Here is a 15,461-nt window from a genome sequence, read left to right as displayed (position 1 = left end):
TATAGTATCATTCAAAAGTCCGGTTTTTTTATGTTTTGAAACTCATGCTGCATTTATTTGATCAAAACTACATTAAAAACAACAGTAATATTATGAAATTTTATTAGAATTTAAAATCAGTTTTCTATTGCAATATATTTTAACATGTTATTCATTCTTGTGATCAAAGCTGAATTTTCAGCATCATTACTCCAGTCGTCAGTGTCACATGATCCTTCAGAAATCATTCTAATATGATGATTTGCTGCTCAAGAAACAATTATAAATGTTGAAAACATAAATATTTTTGTTAATAGAAACAGCGTTTTTTTTAAATCATCATATTACGTATTTTGTTACGTAATAAATGTTTTTACTGTCACTTTTGATCAATTTAATGCATCCTTGCTGAACAAAAGTAATGATTTATTGAAAAACAACAACAAAAATCTTACTGAGCCCAAACTTTTAAATGGTATTATACAGTATATGAAAGCTGTTTTTTTTGCACAAAACACGTAGAAGACTTGAAATATAGCACACAAGTAATTTAAGTGTTGGGTAAGCTACTCTGAAACTATAGTTTGACAAGCTACAAGTTACTCATTAGTAGTTATGATACAGTCAAGCTTCCCTTCTGAAAAAGTAGTTAGCTACACTACAAGTTACTATCCAAAAGTAGCTAGCTACATTGTAAAAATGTTTTTAACCACATTGTAACCACTTTTGAATAATTGTTAATGAAGAATGTTTAAGGTAAAAGATTTGTGGTTCAAAACAACAATGCAATACAAATAAAATGTGGACTGAAAGTAGACTTTCTTATTTTTAGTTTAAAAGAAGTATACTAATAGAATACTTGAATAAACTTATTTTTCATAAGGGCAGTAATGCACAAGTTTAGTTTGTGATCCAGTAAGAAGAAGACTTCTTCAATACATTGTAGGTTCGTCAAAGTGAAAAACAGAAAAGCACGCTACGCCGCTACTTACTTGCTGGATAAAGTAGTTAGCTACTGGAAAAGCTTCACTGTTTTAAAAGCAACTGAGCTTTGGTCAAGCAACTTGTACTTGGCTACTCCCCAACACTGAGACATATGGATACGGTGATGCATCTATGTGATTTTTCAAGTTTGATAGCATCCCCTTATTCACTGTCATTGCACAGAAAAGAAAGCCATAGGGGTTGGTAAGCGTATGAGTCAGTAATGTAAATGATGGCAGATTTTTTTGGATGAACTAGCCTTTTAAAATCTGGGACTTCTCATCTTGAAGTGGCAGATGTAAACAGTGTGGCCAGAGTGATGTATGAGAGCCAGAGCGATCAGCCTGAAGTCTTCAATCACAGGCAATCAAAGTGTCAAAAGCTTTTATTCCTTCTGATTCAGCTCTTCCGTGAGAGAAAGGAACCACCCAACGCTAACAGCTGCAGAGTCCATCAATCCCGAACACTGATACAGACGCGCTGCGTGTAACGTGCGGCTTTATTCATTACCTACGAGATGCTGACGCCACAGTTCTGGCGGAGCAACTCCTTCTTTGCATGTCCCATTATCCTGCAGTCACTGAATCAATGTACCAATTATTTCTTCACCTAGAGAGCTTGTTAAAACACACACATCACCAGGTCTGGGTGCAAGAAACTAACAGGACGTAATGTTTCAGTATAACAAAAGAACAGCAGTTGTGGCAGATGTATGATAAATGATAAACAGTTTGAGTTATGAGATGCTAATACATCTTTGTCAGAATGCTACTGTTAAGTTTAATAAAGCCGATGTTACCTAAAAGTTGTGATCACAATCCTTCAAAGTCATTATCAGGCCTTTAGAAGAAGTCTCTTGACTCCGGGCAGCACCAGAGGGACTGTCCTTGTTATAAAGGTGGTCATTTAAAGGAAAACTGGGGGTTGCTTGCTTTTTTTAAATGAAATTTTTCAAACTTTGCAACAGTGCAAAGATTGTGTCCCAACCCTACCCTTCATATCGTTTCAAACCCGTGTGACTTCCTTTCACGCAGGATGAAAGTTTTGGACCCCATTTACTTTCATTGTATGGACAAAAACATTTCCATAGAAGAAAGTGTCAATGCTGTTATTGTTAAAGTCTCCCTGTGGTGAAAATCAGGATTTTACTGTTGTTTATATGTCTCTGTGTTTTTTTTAATATGCTTAATTGTGCAAAATTATGCATTAATTCATTCAAGGATTTTCTCCTTAAAACTGCGGTGAACCAAAGACAGTCTCAAAAACACGGGTTTGAAATCGCTGGTGTTTCTGACGTCACAAACTACCTTGTAACCAATCAGATCACCGTGTGGATCTCTGAGCTGCTGTGAGTGAGTGGAGGCGGGTATAATTAGCATATTCATAGAATCGCGTATACTTAATGAGGCAAGGGTGTAGAGTTACATTCAAGCTATTTTAAGGCATTGAGATTTTTTTAAAAGGAAAAAACATTTAAATATGCCATTTTGGTGATCAAAGATGAGTTTTAAGGGACACAATTATTGACTACAGGGGGACTTTAAGTAAAACTAAAACTGTTAAAACCGTTTTTGGTAGTTAAAATAAAAGCTGAAATTAAATATGAATATTAGATGGAAAAATACCATACTATACCATAATTACTAAAGCTTAAACTTAAAATGAAAGCAAAATATTAATAAATATGAATAAATACTGTAGTGGTATATCAATAATACTAAAATAACCCTGGAAAGTATGGACAAAAATGATTTGTGTTCCACATAAGAAAGACATCATGCAAGCATTTCCTTTACAAAAATCTAGTTGAAACCGCTACAAAAGCAGTTTGATCAAATATCACCATCGTTATGACATTTACATATCACATTTACACATTTACACATCAACTCCTACAGCATTTAGCAGCTGCTGTGAAGAACGATATAATGAAAGGTAATTGTACACAGTGGTTAGCCAATCATAATCGAGGTCATTTACATATACACATCTTCTATATACACTACCGTTAAAAAGTTTGGGGTCTGTAAGATTTGTAATGTTTTTTAAAGAAGTCTCGTATGCTCGCATAGGCGTGTTTTATTATATAACTCCTAACTCCTGCTTCTGTGTGTTCAGGAATGGAGGCTGGACCCCCTGGTCGTCCTGGGCCGAGTGCAGCACCAGTTGTGGCATTGGGTTTGAGGTCCGTCAGCGTTCCTGCAACAACCCAGCACCCCGACACGGAGGACGCGTATGCGTAGGTCAGGCGCGAGAGGAGAGGTGAGGCCGGAAGAGAGATGGACAATAAGGCTGTGCTGTATGCTTTTGATTTTACATGATTTAATTTGCCACAAAAAAAAAACACTCTTAGGGCTGGTTCACACAGAACACGTTTTTTTGCAGGTCAGTGGAACGGAAAAACTGCAAAAAACGTTTAACTTGAGTGTTAATGGAATTAATTCTGTGTGAACGGCCCCTTGAAAGTTATTGTTTAGTGTATTCCAGCCTTACCTATAAAAGAACCAACTCCATAAGTGTATACGTGTTTGTTTGAGGTGACTGGAAGATGAATCGTTCATGTTTGTGTGATTCAGATTGTGTAACGAAAAGAATCCATGTCCTGTTCCGGTGTCCTGGGTCTCCTGGAGCGCTTGGTCCAAATGTAGCGTTGCCTGTGGTGGTGGAGTCCAATCCCGTGTTCGAACCTGCGAGAATGGCAACACGTGTCCTGGTTGCCCTCTGGTAGGGTCTTCAACTAGTCATAAAATCAACAAAAGCCCTAATATCAACAAAAAAATCGCAAGAGAAATGAAAGATTTATTTGAAAGACTGTCATTAGCATCTATCATGTGTGTGTTACTGCATCCAGGAGTATAAGGCGTGTAATTTGGACGCGTGTGCAGAGGTGAGGCGCACCACGCCGTGGACCCCCTGGTACGCTGTTAACGTGACTCAGCTGGGGGCGCGACAGGAACAGAGGGTCAGGTACACCTGTAGGGCTCTCCTCGCTGACCCTCACGACCTGCAGCTCGGCAAACGCAAGATAGAGACTCGCCTCTGTCCCACCACTGACGGAGCTGCCGTCTGTGAGACTGACGGTACATACATACACACACACACACACTCACGGACTCAAACATACACACACACACACTCACACTCGCACTCCTCCTATAAGCACGATTTGAGAGGAAAATCTATAAAATTCTGATTCAAAATGTAATTTAAAAAATCCATGTTTTGCTTGTTTGTAGGGCTACATAATTTGTCTTAAATTTTTGTGGTTATATTATTATATTTTATGTTATTTTATTATTATTCATTATTATATATGATGAAGTCATATTATATATGACTATAAAATAATTATAATTAATTAACTAAAATGAATGAATTAAAAATATGAAACAAAATAAAAAATACTATTATAATACTATAATTATAAAATACAACAATATTTCACTATAAAAAATTTAGTATTTAAGAAAAATAATATAATAGTTATAATAAATAAAACTTTTTTTTTTTTTTTTTTTTTTACAGTACAACTGTAAAATTGCAATGCTAATATTTACGGCTGTCTCAATTTCTTAATTTTCAGACATGAAACCATTAAACTTTTATTTGACGGAAAACTCTTCCGCCGGTCTATAAGGACTTCTCATCACAAGTTTGGGAAGATGGCTGGTGCATGTTGCGTTCCCAAATGCACGTTAAAGCGACCCAAAGTGATTTTGATTAGTCGTGCAGCCGTCCTATACGTACACTTTTATGTTTGTAGGTCTGGTTGAGGACTTGTTGAGAATGGGTCGACCCGTTACACGAGTGCAAGGAGCCGCCTGGTCATCGTGGGAAACGTGGTCTGCATGTTCCAAAGAGTGTTCCAAAGGCTTTCGCACACGCAAGCGCTCCTGTGCCACTCCGGACGGGAAGAGCACGCCGTTCGCCTGCAGCGGAGCGCCCGTCGAGTATCAGGACTGCAACTCTCAGCCATGCCCAGGTCAGTCTCCTCTGACAGATCTCACTCATGTCCTGTTATTACGGGGTACATAACACACACCGTTTCTCATGTTAATCTTGAGCAGCTATAGAGTAGTATTGCATCCTTCATATCTCCGAAGAGTTTGATCAGATTTGTAAAAGACAGATATGCTGTACTGATTCTCTCCAAAAACAAACGATTCTTGAAGGAGTGTATTTGGCACAGAAATACCGTCATATGTCCAACTCATTTTTTTTTAAAATTTTTGCCATGTTTAGCATTTGAATCCAACTCTTTAACAGCGTAAATAAGCATGAAATAGCAATAGACATCCCCTTTAAGTAAGGGATAATGTCCAGCTGACCAATCACAACCAAGTATTCCAGAGAGCTGTGTAATAACTGAGTTTAAAAGTCTTGCTGCAAGGAGTATTGTGAGAACGGGTGTTGTTTTTCAGTGAAGGGGGCGTGGTCATGCTGGTCTTCCTGGTCCCAGTGCTCTTCTTCCTGTGACGGCGGTCACTACCAGCGCTCTCGTACCTGCTCTAACCCCACGCCTGCTCATTCTGGAGATATCTGCATCGGTCTGCACACGGAGGAAGCTCTCTGTAACACACACGAGTGTGAAGGTGAGAAAACACTTTCTCTTAAAGTCCCCCTGTGTTCAATAATAGTATCCCTTAAAACTCATCTTTGATCACCAAAATTACATATTTAATTTTTTTTCCTTAAAATAGCTTCAATGTAACTCTACACCCTTGCCTCATTTAGTATATGCAGTTATATGAATATGCAAATGATGCCCGCCTCCACTCACTCACTCAGCTCAGAGATCCACTGGTTGACGATCACACGTTGATCTGATTGGTTACAAGGTAGTTTGTGACGTCAGAAACACCAGCGATTTCAAACCGTGTTTTTGAGACTGTCTTTGGTTCACTGCAGTTTTAAGGAGAAAATACTCAGCAATGCTGTCGACTTATAAATTTGCACATGGTTTGTCTTAAAGCATATTAAACACACCACATAGACACATAAACTTAAGTTTAACAATGCAATTTTAACATTTTACAGCTTCATTAATGTCTATTTTAGTACTTTTAAGAAAAAAGAAAATGTTGGCGTTTAATTAAAAAAAGCATTTGAACAAAGAGCTTAAAAAATTGTGTTATTGTTAGCAAAACATAATAAACATGGATTGCCGGAAAATTCCAGCGATGGCAGGGAAAGAGTTAAATACTCTATGACTCATTCATGATAACTAATGATAACACATTTGTGTTCTGTTGATGTCAGGTGGGTGGGGGGCGTGGTCAGAGTGGGCGGAGTGTAATGAGGAGGGGCAGCAGCTGCGCGGCCGTTTATGTGAAATAAACTCCTCTTGCCAAGGAAACTCTACAGATCAGAGAACGTGTCGGCCCAATGAGAGCGCAGGTTAGTGCCTTTCCCTCTTCTCCTTAAATCATGCCTGGCATCTCAGACTACAGTACAGTTTCACATCGTTTTCTTAATTCTAGTGCTGTCAAAGGGACAGAGGAGGAACTCAAGCTGTGGAGGTAAATGCAACTTAAAAAAAAATCAAACCGCATTGAGGTTTTCATGTGGCTATTGACCGCAGGTAAACATTGGGTTTTGTCTCCTGCAGGGTTTTCTCTGTTCCACTTGGTGCTGACCGGCGCATGTTGTTTTGTGGGAGCTGTTCTGCTGTCCGTCCTGGTGTACGTGTACTGTCAGAGACTCCGCAAACCTCCTCAAGAATCAGCAGTTATTCATCCCAGCACTCCCAACCACTTACACTATAAAGAGAACAGCTGTGCGCCCAAGAACGACTTATACACACCCATGGAGTTCAAGGTATCCCATCATGCCACCGGTTGTCTCTCTGTATCTCTTGTGCAGTGGTATTAAACTTTCAGTGTTTGCAACCACAACACTGATAAGTGCAAATAATAAAATGCTTTTATAATATAATCATGCATTGTTAATATAGAAAAAAAAATAGGCTTAAACCATTAAAGGGAAGTCCTATGATTCAAGGAACTAAAATGTTTAATTGTGAATATTGGTCTGTAAAGTTAATGATAATATATATATTGGTGTATATATACTGTATATATACAGGTGAAACTCGATAAATTTGAATATCGTGCAAAAGTTCATTTATTTCAGTAATTCAACTTAAAAGGTGAAACTAATATATTATATAGACTCATTACATGTAAAGTGAGATATTTCAAGCCTTTATTTGTTATAATTTTGATGATTATGGCTTACAGCTTATGAAAACCTTTTCACAATATTCTAATTTTGAATTTGGGGTTTTCATAAGCTGTAAGCCATAATCATCAAAATTATAACAAATAAAGGCTTGAAATATCTCACTTTGCATGTAATGAGTCTATATAATATATTAGTTTCACCTTTTAAGTTGAATTACTGAAATAAATGAACTTTTGCACGATATTAAAATTTTTCGAGTGTCACCTGTATATATGTGTACATTATATTAATGAATATATAATTTATTTAATAATTTAAATAATAATATATTTTTAAATAGTTATATTTTTATATACATTATATTATTATATTTATGTTCAATGAATAATTCTGGTCTTGTGTATATATTTGCTGTAAAATCAGTATCTGAAGCAGTTGAGGTCCACGACTCTCCCTGATCTGTCTCGGAGGAAATGTCTCTCGTTCTATAAATCCGTCTTATCTATCATTCTTCATTTTCCGGTTGCATCTCTTCCCTCGGAGCGCTGACATCAGAGGACCGCTGCAGCATGATGCAAAACACGCTGTGGCCTTTGAAATATTGAAGAGACTTTCCGACATCCGTGAGCTCACCTTTTGTGCTTTCCCTCTGTTCCCCGCAGACTCTGAATAAGAACAACCTGCTTCCACCTGATGAAAGCTGCAACTTCTTCCCATCAGCCTTGCCACAGACCAACGTCTACGCCACCACGTATTACCCGTCTCCTCTGGGCAAGTACGACTTTCCTTCCATGGATCCGCCCTGCAGCTACATGCACAGCTGATGCACAAAGACACACATCATGCTTTCTCAGGGGTGTGTGACCACGGGTACACACCCTTACCCGTCCATGCAGGTGCATTGGAGAATGCATGGATCCACAGGAAGGTCGAGCATCTCAAAAAGATGCAGGAAAACGCAAAGGATTGTTGTTCGGATAAGACGGGCCCATGTAGTTTTCTTGTAGCATTTCCTTTCCTAAATGTCATCTCAAACTGGAAGTCACGGGTTCAGTTGATCACATGCGTTGTAATAACTACAGACTGACACTCACAAAGCATGCACACTTCTTAAAACGCAGAGGAGCGGGAGGAATTCTGGCGTCTTTGCTTTTCACGTGAAGCTCAAAACTGAATGGTGACGAACTGCTCTGTGCGCTGGCGTCTGTGTTGTTTTTCACAATTGAAAAAAATGCAACGCAGAACTCGCTTTGAGTCTATAGAGTATGAAGGGTTCCAGGCAGCTGTGACGTCTCACTATAAGCCTGAACATCTGTTTCCAGTATTTTTTCCTGGTTTATGTCCTTTCGGCTCCAGAACTCAAGCGGTGGATGTGAGATACATGGACTCAGGATTACTGGTGATGCGACTGGTTAACGTCACGCCGGTCGAACAGTGCAGACTTTTATCTTCACCGTCCAATAAAAGACTTGAGCTAATGGATATATGGCCGTCCACACACTTTTACACATATGTTCACCAGTATCAATATGTCTGTCAGGCACTTTTTAAAGGGAAAGTTCACCCAAATGATGACAGTTCTGCCATCATTTACTCATCCTCATGTTACTCCAAACATTCATGGCTTTTCCCAAGGCAAGACACTACCGGTGAGGTCGGCGGGATATAAACATAGTCCTAACCCTATCCCTTTTTCTAAACTTATCCCTAAAATCAGTGGGAAATGATAGGTGAATAAGAATGATGTAGAAGCATCTAAGCCTTGTTGTAAGCCTAAACTTGATATTGACTGTAAATTTATCCCTCAAATCTGATTGGTTGATTGGAATGTTGATCCAGATCCAGAAAAATGTTCCTGGAAATCACGTTCACCCTACAGGTGATTAGGGTAAAACATTAAATTATATAATATAAATCAGAAAATACTGTAAACTGTCAGAATTTTTTTTTTAGGAATAAACTGTTAAATGATGTATTGAACAAACCCTTCTGTAAAAACCTTCAGAATATAGATCTAGATAAAACAGGAAAGTTTGCTTTGAGAAAACAGGTATTTATTGTAATTGAAATCTACACATGCAAATGGATAAAGTGTAATGAAACAAACACTTAAATGTGTATTTCGGAGCTAAGCCTGGAGAAAAATCTCAGTTGACCAGTGCATGAAAAAACAATGGTTTTGCCAGCAGTGTCTTTGTCTTAAAGGGATACTTCAGGATTTAGCATTAAGCTTTGTATCAGTAGAAAACCTGTAGTATTTTCAAATTACCGTGCTTCCCTCCCTCATATCCCCCCCATATTTTGCGTCATCGGAGGCTTTTTTGTCCAGATGCTAGAGACTACAGCCAGTAGAAGGCGCTAGATCCGCATGTACAAATAGTGTCAGCCATCTTTTATTAGGAAGCTAAGCTAACAGGCTCTTGTTCTGTGGAGAAAGCTGAGTAGTAGCGGTTACCATCCTCTTTTTCCCGGACGTCCGGCCGTCGAGATCGTGCAAAATGTCTGGGATTCGGCTTTTGCTTTCTGCAGTCGCATTCATTGTTTACACGCACACCTTTTGTTTCAATCTCACTGAATTCCTCCCGATTGGTGAATCTGAATGTAGTGTTTACATGAACGCTAAACAAGTGATCGGTTAATGTGTGTTTTAACATTGCTAAGAAAATTCCCGCTCCTCCGTGAGAGATACGAGACGGTGCGTCTCACAGGTGCCGCTCATCAGTAATCCCGCCACCGGCCTCGCGCCGTTCTCCCGCGGCCGTCAGTCTCGTCCCGCTCGCCGCAGTAAACATGAGGAATGGCGACTGGAGAACGCTAAAGCCGAATCCCGGACATTTTGGGCAATCTCGAAATCCCGGGCAGACTCGTCACGGAGACTCACTAGTAGCATAGCCTTGTTTAACTGCGCTCTGACCGGTAGGCGTGGCTTGGGAGTGTCCTCGTAGGACAGTGAAGCAAGTGCATTCTGGGAGTTGTTGTCTTTCATCCACATGAGCCACAAATACATTTTCTGGCTTTTCTCAGTCTAGAAGGCTCCTAATTCAAAAATAATTTCACATTTCTACTACATAAATGACCCATTTTAAATACACATTCATCTTTCCAGAGGTGAAGTATTCCTTTAAGTGGGAGATTCTGAAGGATGTTCATGCTGCTCTTTTCCATACAGTGAAGTGTTCAGTGGCCTATCAAGCTCCCCAATGCACAAAACACAACTATAAAAGTGTCATAATAGTCCATATGAGTATGACTTATACACTATATTCCGTATTTGCTAAAAGCTCTCAGATTTCATGCACATGTATTCGGACAAGATTGCCTAAAAGAGTGGCTCACACTTTTTTCTGTTCCACAGAAGAAAGAAAGTCACACAGGTTTTAAACAACATGAGGATGAGTAAATAATGACAGTGTTTAATTGGTTAATTATTCTTCTAAAATCAATTGTTACTGGAGCATGGCAGTATGAAATTGTGTTATTGGGGATGTTATTAAAGGGATGTACGTTTATATGTATATTTGTAGCTGGCATTATATATTTATACACAAATGATGATTTTTTTGTTGTTGATGGATTCGGGTATTTTTCCTGCTATAACTCCACAGCGAACATAAGACAATGAAAGAAGTAACTTGTGTATGACAGCTTTTCTTCTGTCCAGCAGTTTCAATGAAAATATAAGTTTTATGAAATATTTAGTTAATTCTTTACTATGAGCCCAGATGAAGTTTAATGTACAGCTGGACACTCGCTGACCCGCTGTCTTTCTTTCGCTGATGTTGCATGGATGCTGCGTTCTCTCGATGCAGACGTGTTCTCTATGCAATCAAAAGAAAATGACATTTACAACACATGATCACTGCCTTTATACACTGTGAACTTTTTCTATGTTTTTCTATGTTGTACATTGCAAAAAATAAATAAATAAATATCCATCTGGGTGTCAAAACACCACAATTGACTTTCTTCTATCTGTCTGTCTATCCATCAGTCCATCATTCCTATCTATTCATTCATCAATCTATCTTTCTGTTCATCTATCTATCATTCTGTCCATCCATCCATCCATCTGTCTATCCATCTATCTATCGTTCTGTCCATCTATCATTCTGTCCATCCATCCATCCATCTGTCTATCCATCTATCTATCTTTCTGTCCATCTATCATTCTGTCCATCCATCCATCTGTCTATCCATCTATCTATCTTTCTGTCCATCTATCATTCTGTCCATCCATCCATCTGTCTATCCATCTATCTATTTATCTTTCTGTCCATATATCTATCATTCTATCCATCCATCCATCTGTCTATCCATCTATCTATCTTTCTGTCCATATATCTATCATTCTGTCCATCCATCTATCTATCTATCTTTCTGTCCATATATCTATCATTCTATCCATCCATCCATCTGTCTATTCATCTATCTATCTTTCTGTCCATATATCTATCATTCTATCCATCCATCCATCTGTCTATTCATCTATCTATCTTTCTGTCCATCCATCTATCTGTCTATCCATCTATCTATCTTTCTGTCCATCTATCATTCTGTCCATCCATTGTTCATCCATCACTCCCTCCCTCTATCCATCCACCTGTCTATCCATCTATCTATATCTTTCTGTCCATCTATTTATTTATCATTTCGTCCGTCCATCCATATCTATCTTTCTCTCCATCTATCTCCATCCATCCATCCATATCTATCTTTCTGTCCATCTATCTATCCATCATCCATCCATCCATATCTATCTTTCTGCCCATCTATCTATCTATCTATCTATCTATCTATCTATCATCTGTCCATCATCCATCCATATATATCTTTCTTATCTATCATTCGTCCATCCATCCGTCCGTCCATCCGACTTTTCATTTGAACATTATCCCGTTCACATCTGCAGTTGTGTATTGGGTGTGAATGGTAATGATGAATAACTCTGGTCATTAGTGGTCGTGTAGAGTTGATCACAGAGCGTCAGTGTTCTCTACGCCGTGTTCTCTAGGTCGAGTCTTCACTTCAGTCGCTCTGATGAATGATGTCTGCGGTTCTAACAGTGGGTAAGTGATATGGCTTTTTAATGAGCTGTTTGCTGTTTGGAGGTTTTCCTCTCTAATGGGAGGAAACCAAGCATTACCCAGCAGCTGGAGAGAGTTATCACAGCAGACCTCAGAATACACCACTAATGAAAGCTGCTCAGAGGACAAATCCTGAAAAACAGTCAAATCAAATTTCATTGTTGTGTAAAATACACATATTTCACCAAAACACGAAGGAAACCCTGACATTTCTTGATATCCGAGGAGTGAATGTTGGATTTTGGAGCAGTCGGGATGAGCATGTTATGTAGAAATCAGCTGAGGAGATCACGGATGTGGAGACATGCATGACACACACACACCATTCTCACACGAACAAGAAACTTCTCAAGAACATCATGCGGATTCTAAGAAATGCTGATTATATTGCCAAAGTATTTCGATTCTACAGATGTAATGAACTCGCTCCACACACACATAATGCTGGTGCGAGTAAAGATATCTTTTATAGGTTATGAAAGTCCCTGAAGGACATGTTCGGTGTGATTTCATCAGCCTCAGTTTGCAGACGGACACAAACTGAGTAAAACATGTTGCTGTGGGAATGAATGATCTCTGCGCAGAGACTATTGACTATCTGACTCCTCACAGATTCAGCAGACATAAAGACTCATTAACATGCCTGATTATTTATGGATTCATTTTATTCTGTGATATGTAGATTGTGAAATGAGTAAACAGTAAATGTATTGTATAAATCTCCATTCAGAGCGCTTTATTAATTGCTTTGGAACATCATTTAGACTTCTTATTACAGGGCCCATCAGAAGCGCTCCTTATCATTTATCACATAAACACAGAGGGCCCTATTTTAACGATCTGAAACGCAAGTGTCAAAGTGCAAAGCGCAAGTAACTTTGTGGGCGGATCCCGGCGCTGTTGCTATTTTCCCAGCGGGATAAATGACTCTTGCGCCCGACGCAAATGTAAAAGGGGTTGGTCTGAAGTAGCTTCATTATTCATAGGTGTGGTTTGGGCGTAACGTGAAATAAACCAATCAGAGCGCCATCTCACATTCCCTTTAAGAGCAGACGCGCTTGTTCCACGGCGGATCGCTATTATAACGGCGGATTTGCCGGCGCACGCCAGGAGCGGTTCACAGCCGAGGAAACCGACGTTCTCGTCAGGGCTGTAAAACACAGAGAAGTGACATTGGGGATGATGGGAGAAACCCACCCAAATTAGCTTCGGTTAAACAGGCGTATAATTTGGGTAAATGTGTAGCCTAATCTAGATTTTTTTTTTTTTTTTATCTAGATAGATCTTTTTCACATCTTCACGGACACAACAATGATTTCCCTCGTGTGTTAATATTTTTCCTTGTAATAATGTATGATTTGCAAAAATGAAAACTGCTGCATCTGTTTATATTAGAGAATCAAAGTGGATGCGCGTTAACATTATGGCCAAGCACGCGCCCTTAAAATACCATATCACTAACGCGCAACGCGCCACTGTCTTTAGACTGTTTTTTTCCTGATCAATGGCGCAATTGCTTTCTAAAACTGGAAAATAGCACCATGGAAGTTTTGCGCCGGAACACGCCTTCTCTTTGCGCTGAACCTCCCCCGCGAGCGCAAGTTCATTCCCTAATTTACCGACGTGCGTCTGTGGAGGGAAAAGTCCGCTGTGCGCGGGTGCAAAATAGGAATGATACATGCGTCGGTGTTCAAAGTCAATTGCGCTGGGTGCAAGATAGGGCCCAGAGTGTGTGTTTTAGCTTCAAATCTTCAAAAGCACAATTCAGGAGCAAGCAGAGGGAACTTAGACACTCCTGAAGTAGCCTACCTGGCATTGTCGTTGCTCAGTTTACCTGAATTCACCTATATAGGTTATCTATTAAATTAGCATATTAAACAGTAAAAGTCATGTGAGCTGCACAGAACATGAGTTAAGAGTGCTTAAAGATTCTGTAAAATCCTGTTTGGTAAAATCCCCATAATAAATTAATCAAAGCAGTGATTCCTGGAAACATCCTTTAAATGCTATATAAAAAATGAATTACAAAAAACATAATTTATATTCTTTTTTTATTGTAAAAGTGTATTTTGAAACAGCATTTTGCAGGAAAAATGCTTTGTCTGAATTCATTGTTGAATCTAAAATTATTCTTAATTTTATGTAGGCCTCCTGGCATATTTGATCAAATATATGTATATTTTACCTTGTTCTTCTTCTGTAGAATAGAAATGACTTTTACACTGTTATAGAGCTTTTTTAGCCAAACTGTGATAATGGGTTACATGTGTAGTTCTTTAAACTCGTTATTAAATGGCTGATGTAGATTCATGGAAGGCATTTTAGCCGGACTTTTATTTCAGCATGATATTTAAATCATCTCACAGGCATGACTTTGAATGAACTTAACCAGTATTGATGTTGCTGTTTTCTCTCAAGCGTCATCTGAGCCAGTAACACTGTTTCCTCCAGGTCCGGTGGGCGATGTGGAAATTACAAGCTCAACACCGCCCTCTGCTGTCACTCTTACATTCAGTCATTCATGGCTTCTGACCGACATGTGTGATTGATTGTTAGTTCTGGGGAGACCGGATGAAGGAAGAGAAACGGATGAGGAACTAGAAAATAGACCGCTTGCATATATTAACATGCATTTGTGAGTGAGAGAGACTTTATTACCATTTATAAGTAGCCTATTTGATAAATACTATTGCTGATAGTTAGGGAACTAGAGTATGAAGTACACACTATTTCAATATCATAAAATTTCATAAATAAAATCACCTTAAAATCGACAGCTGGTAAAAAAAGAAAAGAAAAAGGCGGTAGTGGTAATCATTAATTTTTTTATTTGAAAATGAACTATTTGCTATTTTAAAGGGTTCACCCCAAAATTAAAATTATGTCATTAATTACTGATCCCCATGTCGTTCCAAACCCATACAACTTTCGGTCATCTTCAAAACACAAACGATGAAACACTTTTGAATAAAATCTGAGAGATTTCTGTCCCTCCATTGACAGTTTATTATGCAATAGGCCTATGTTACAGACAGTGTTGGGGGAAATGCATTACCAGTAACTAGAGTTACGTAATCAGATTACTTTTTCAAGTAACTAGTAAAGTAACGCATTACTTTTAAAATTTACAACAAAATATCTGAGTTACTTTTTCAAATAAGTGACGCAAGTTACTTTGTTTTCCCATTTATTGACTGACAGCTCTCCTGTCCTCATGTTGAGACGTGTGTG

At 38.7% G+C, this 15,461-nt stretch overlaps 1 protein-coding gene across 1 annotated transcript in view; it reads left to right on the top strand.

Annotated features, from left to right (window-relative positions):
* sema5bb (sema domain, seven thrombospondin repeats (type 1 and type 1-like), transmembrane domain (TM) and short cytoplasmic domain, (semaphorin) 5Bb) overlaps positions 1–11,097 on the top strand; it is a 72,680-nt gene extending 61,583 nt beyond the window's left edge. The window contains exons 14-22 of the mRNA XM_079629692.1: positions 3,082–3,225; positions 3,540–3,687; positions 3,815–4,043; positions 4,727–4,945; positions 5,385–5,555; positions 6,223–6,360; positions 6,444–6,482; positions 6,572–6,780; positions 7,809–11,097. Coding sequence (XP_079485818.1) covers positions 3,082–3,225; positions 3,540–3,687; positions 3,815–4,043; positions 4,727–4,945; positions 5,385–5,555; positions 6,223–6,360; positions 6,444–6,482; positions 6,572–6,780; positions 7,809–7,970 — 1,459 coding nt within the window. The 3' untranslated portion in view covers positions 7,971–11,097. The remainder of the gene's footprint in view (positions 1–3,081; positions 3,226–3,539; positions 3,688–3,814; positions 4,044–4,726; positions 4,946–5,384; positions 5,556–6,222; positions 6,361–6,443; positions 6,483–6,571; positions 6,781–7,808) is intronic.
* The last annotated feature ends 4,364 nt before the right edge of the window (positions 11,098–15,461 follow it).

The sequence above is a fragment of the Phoxinus phoxinus genome (assembly GCF_949152265.1).
Source record: "Phoxinus phoxinus genome assembly, chromosome: 11".
In the NCBI taxonomy this organism is placed as follows: Eukaryota; Metazoa; Chordata; class Actinopteri; order Cypriniformes; family Leuciscidae; genus Phoxinus; species Phoxinus phoxinus.
This window is presented reverse-complemented; position numbering and strand designations above follow the sequence as displayed.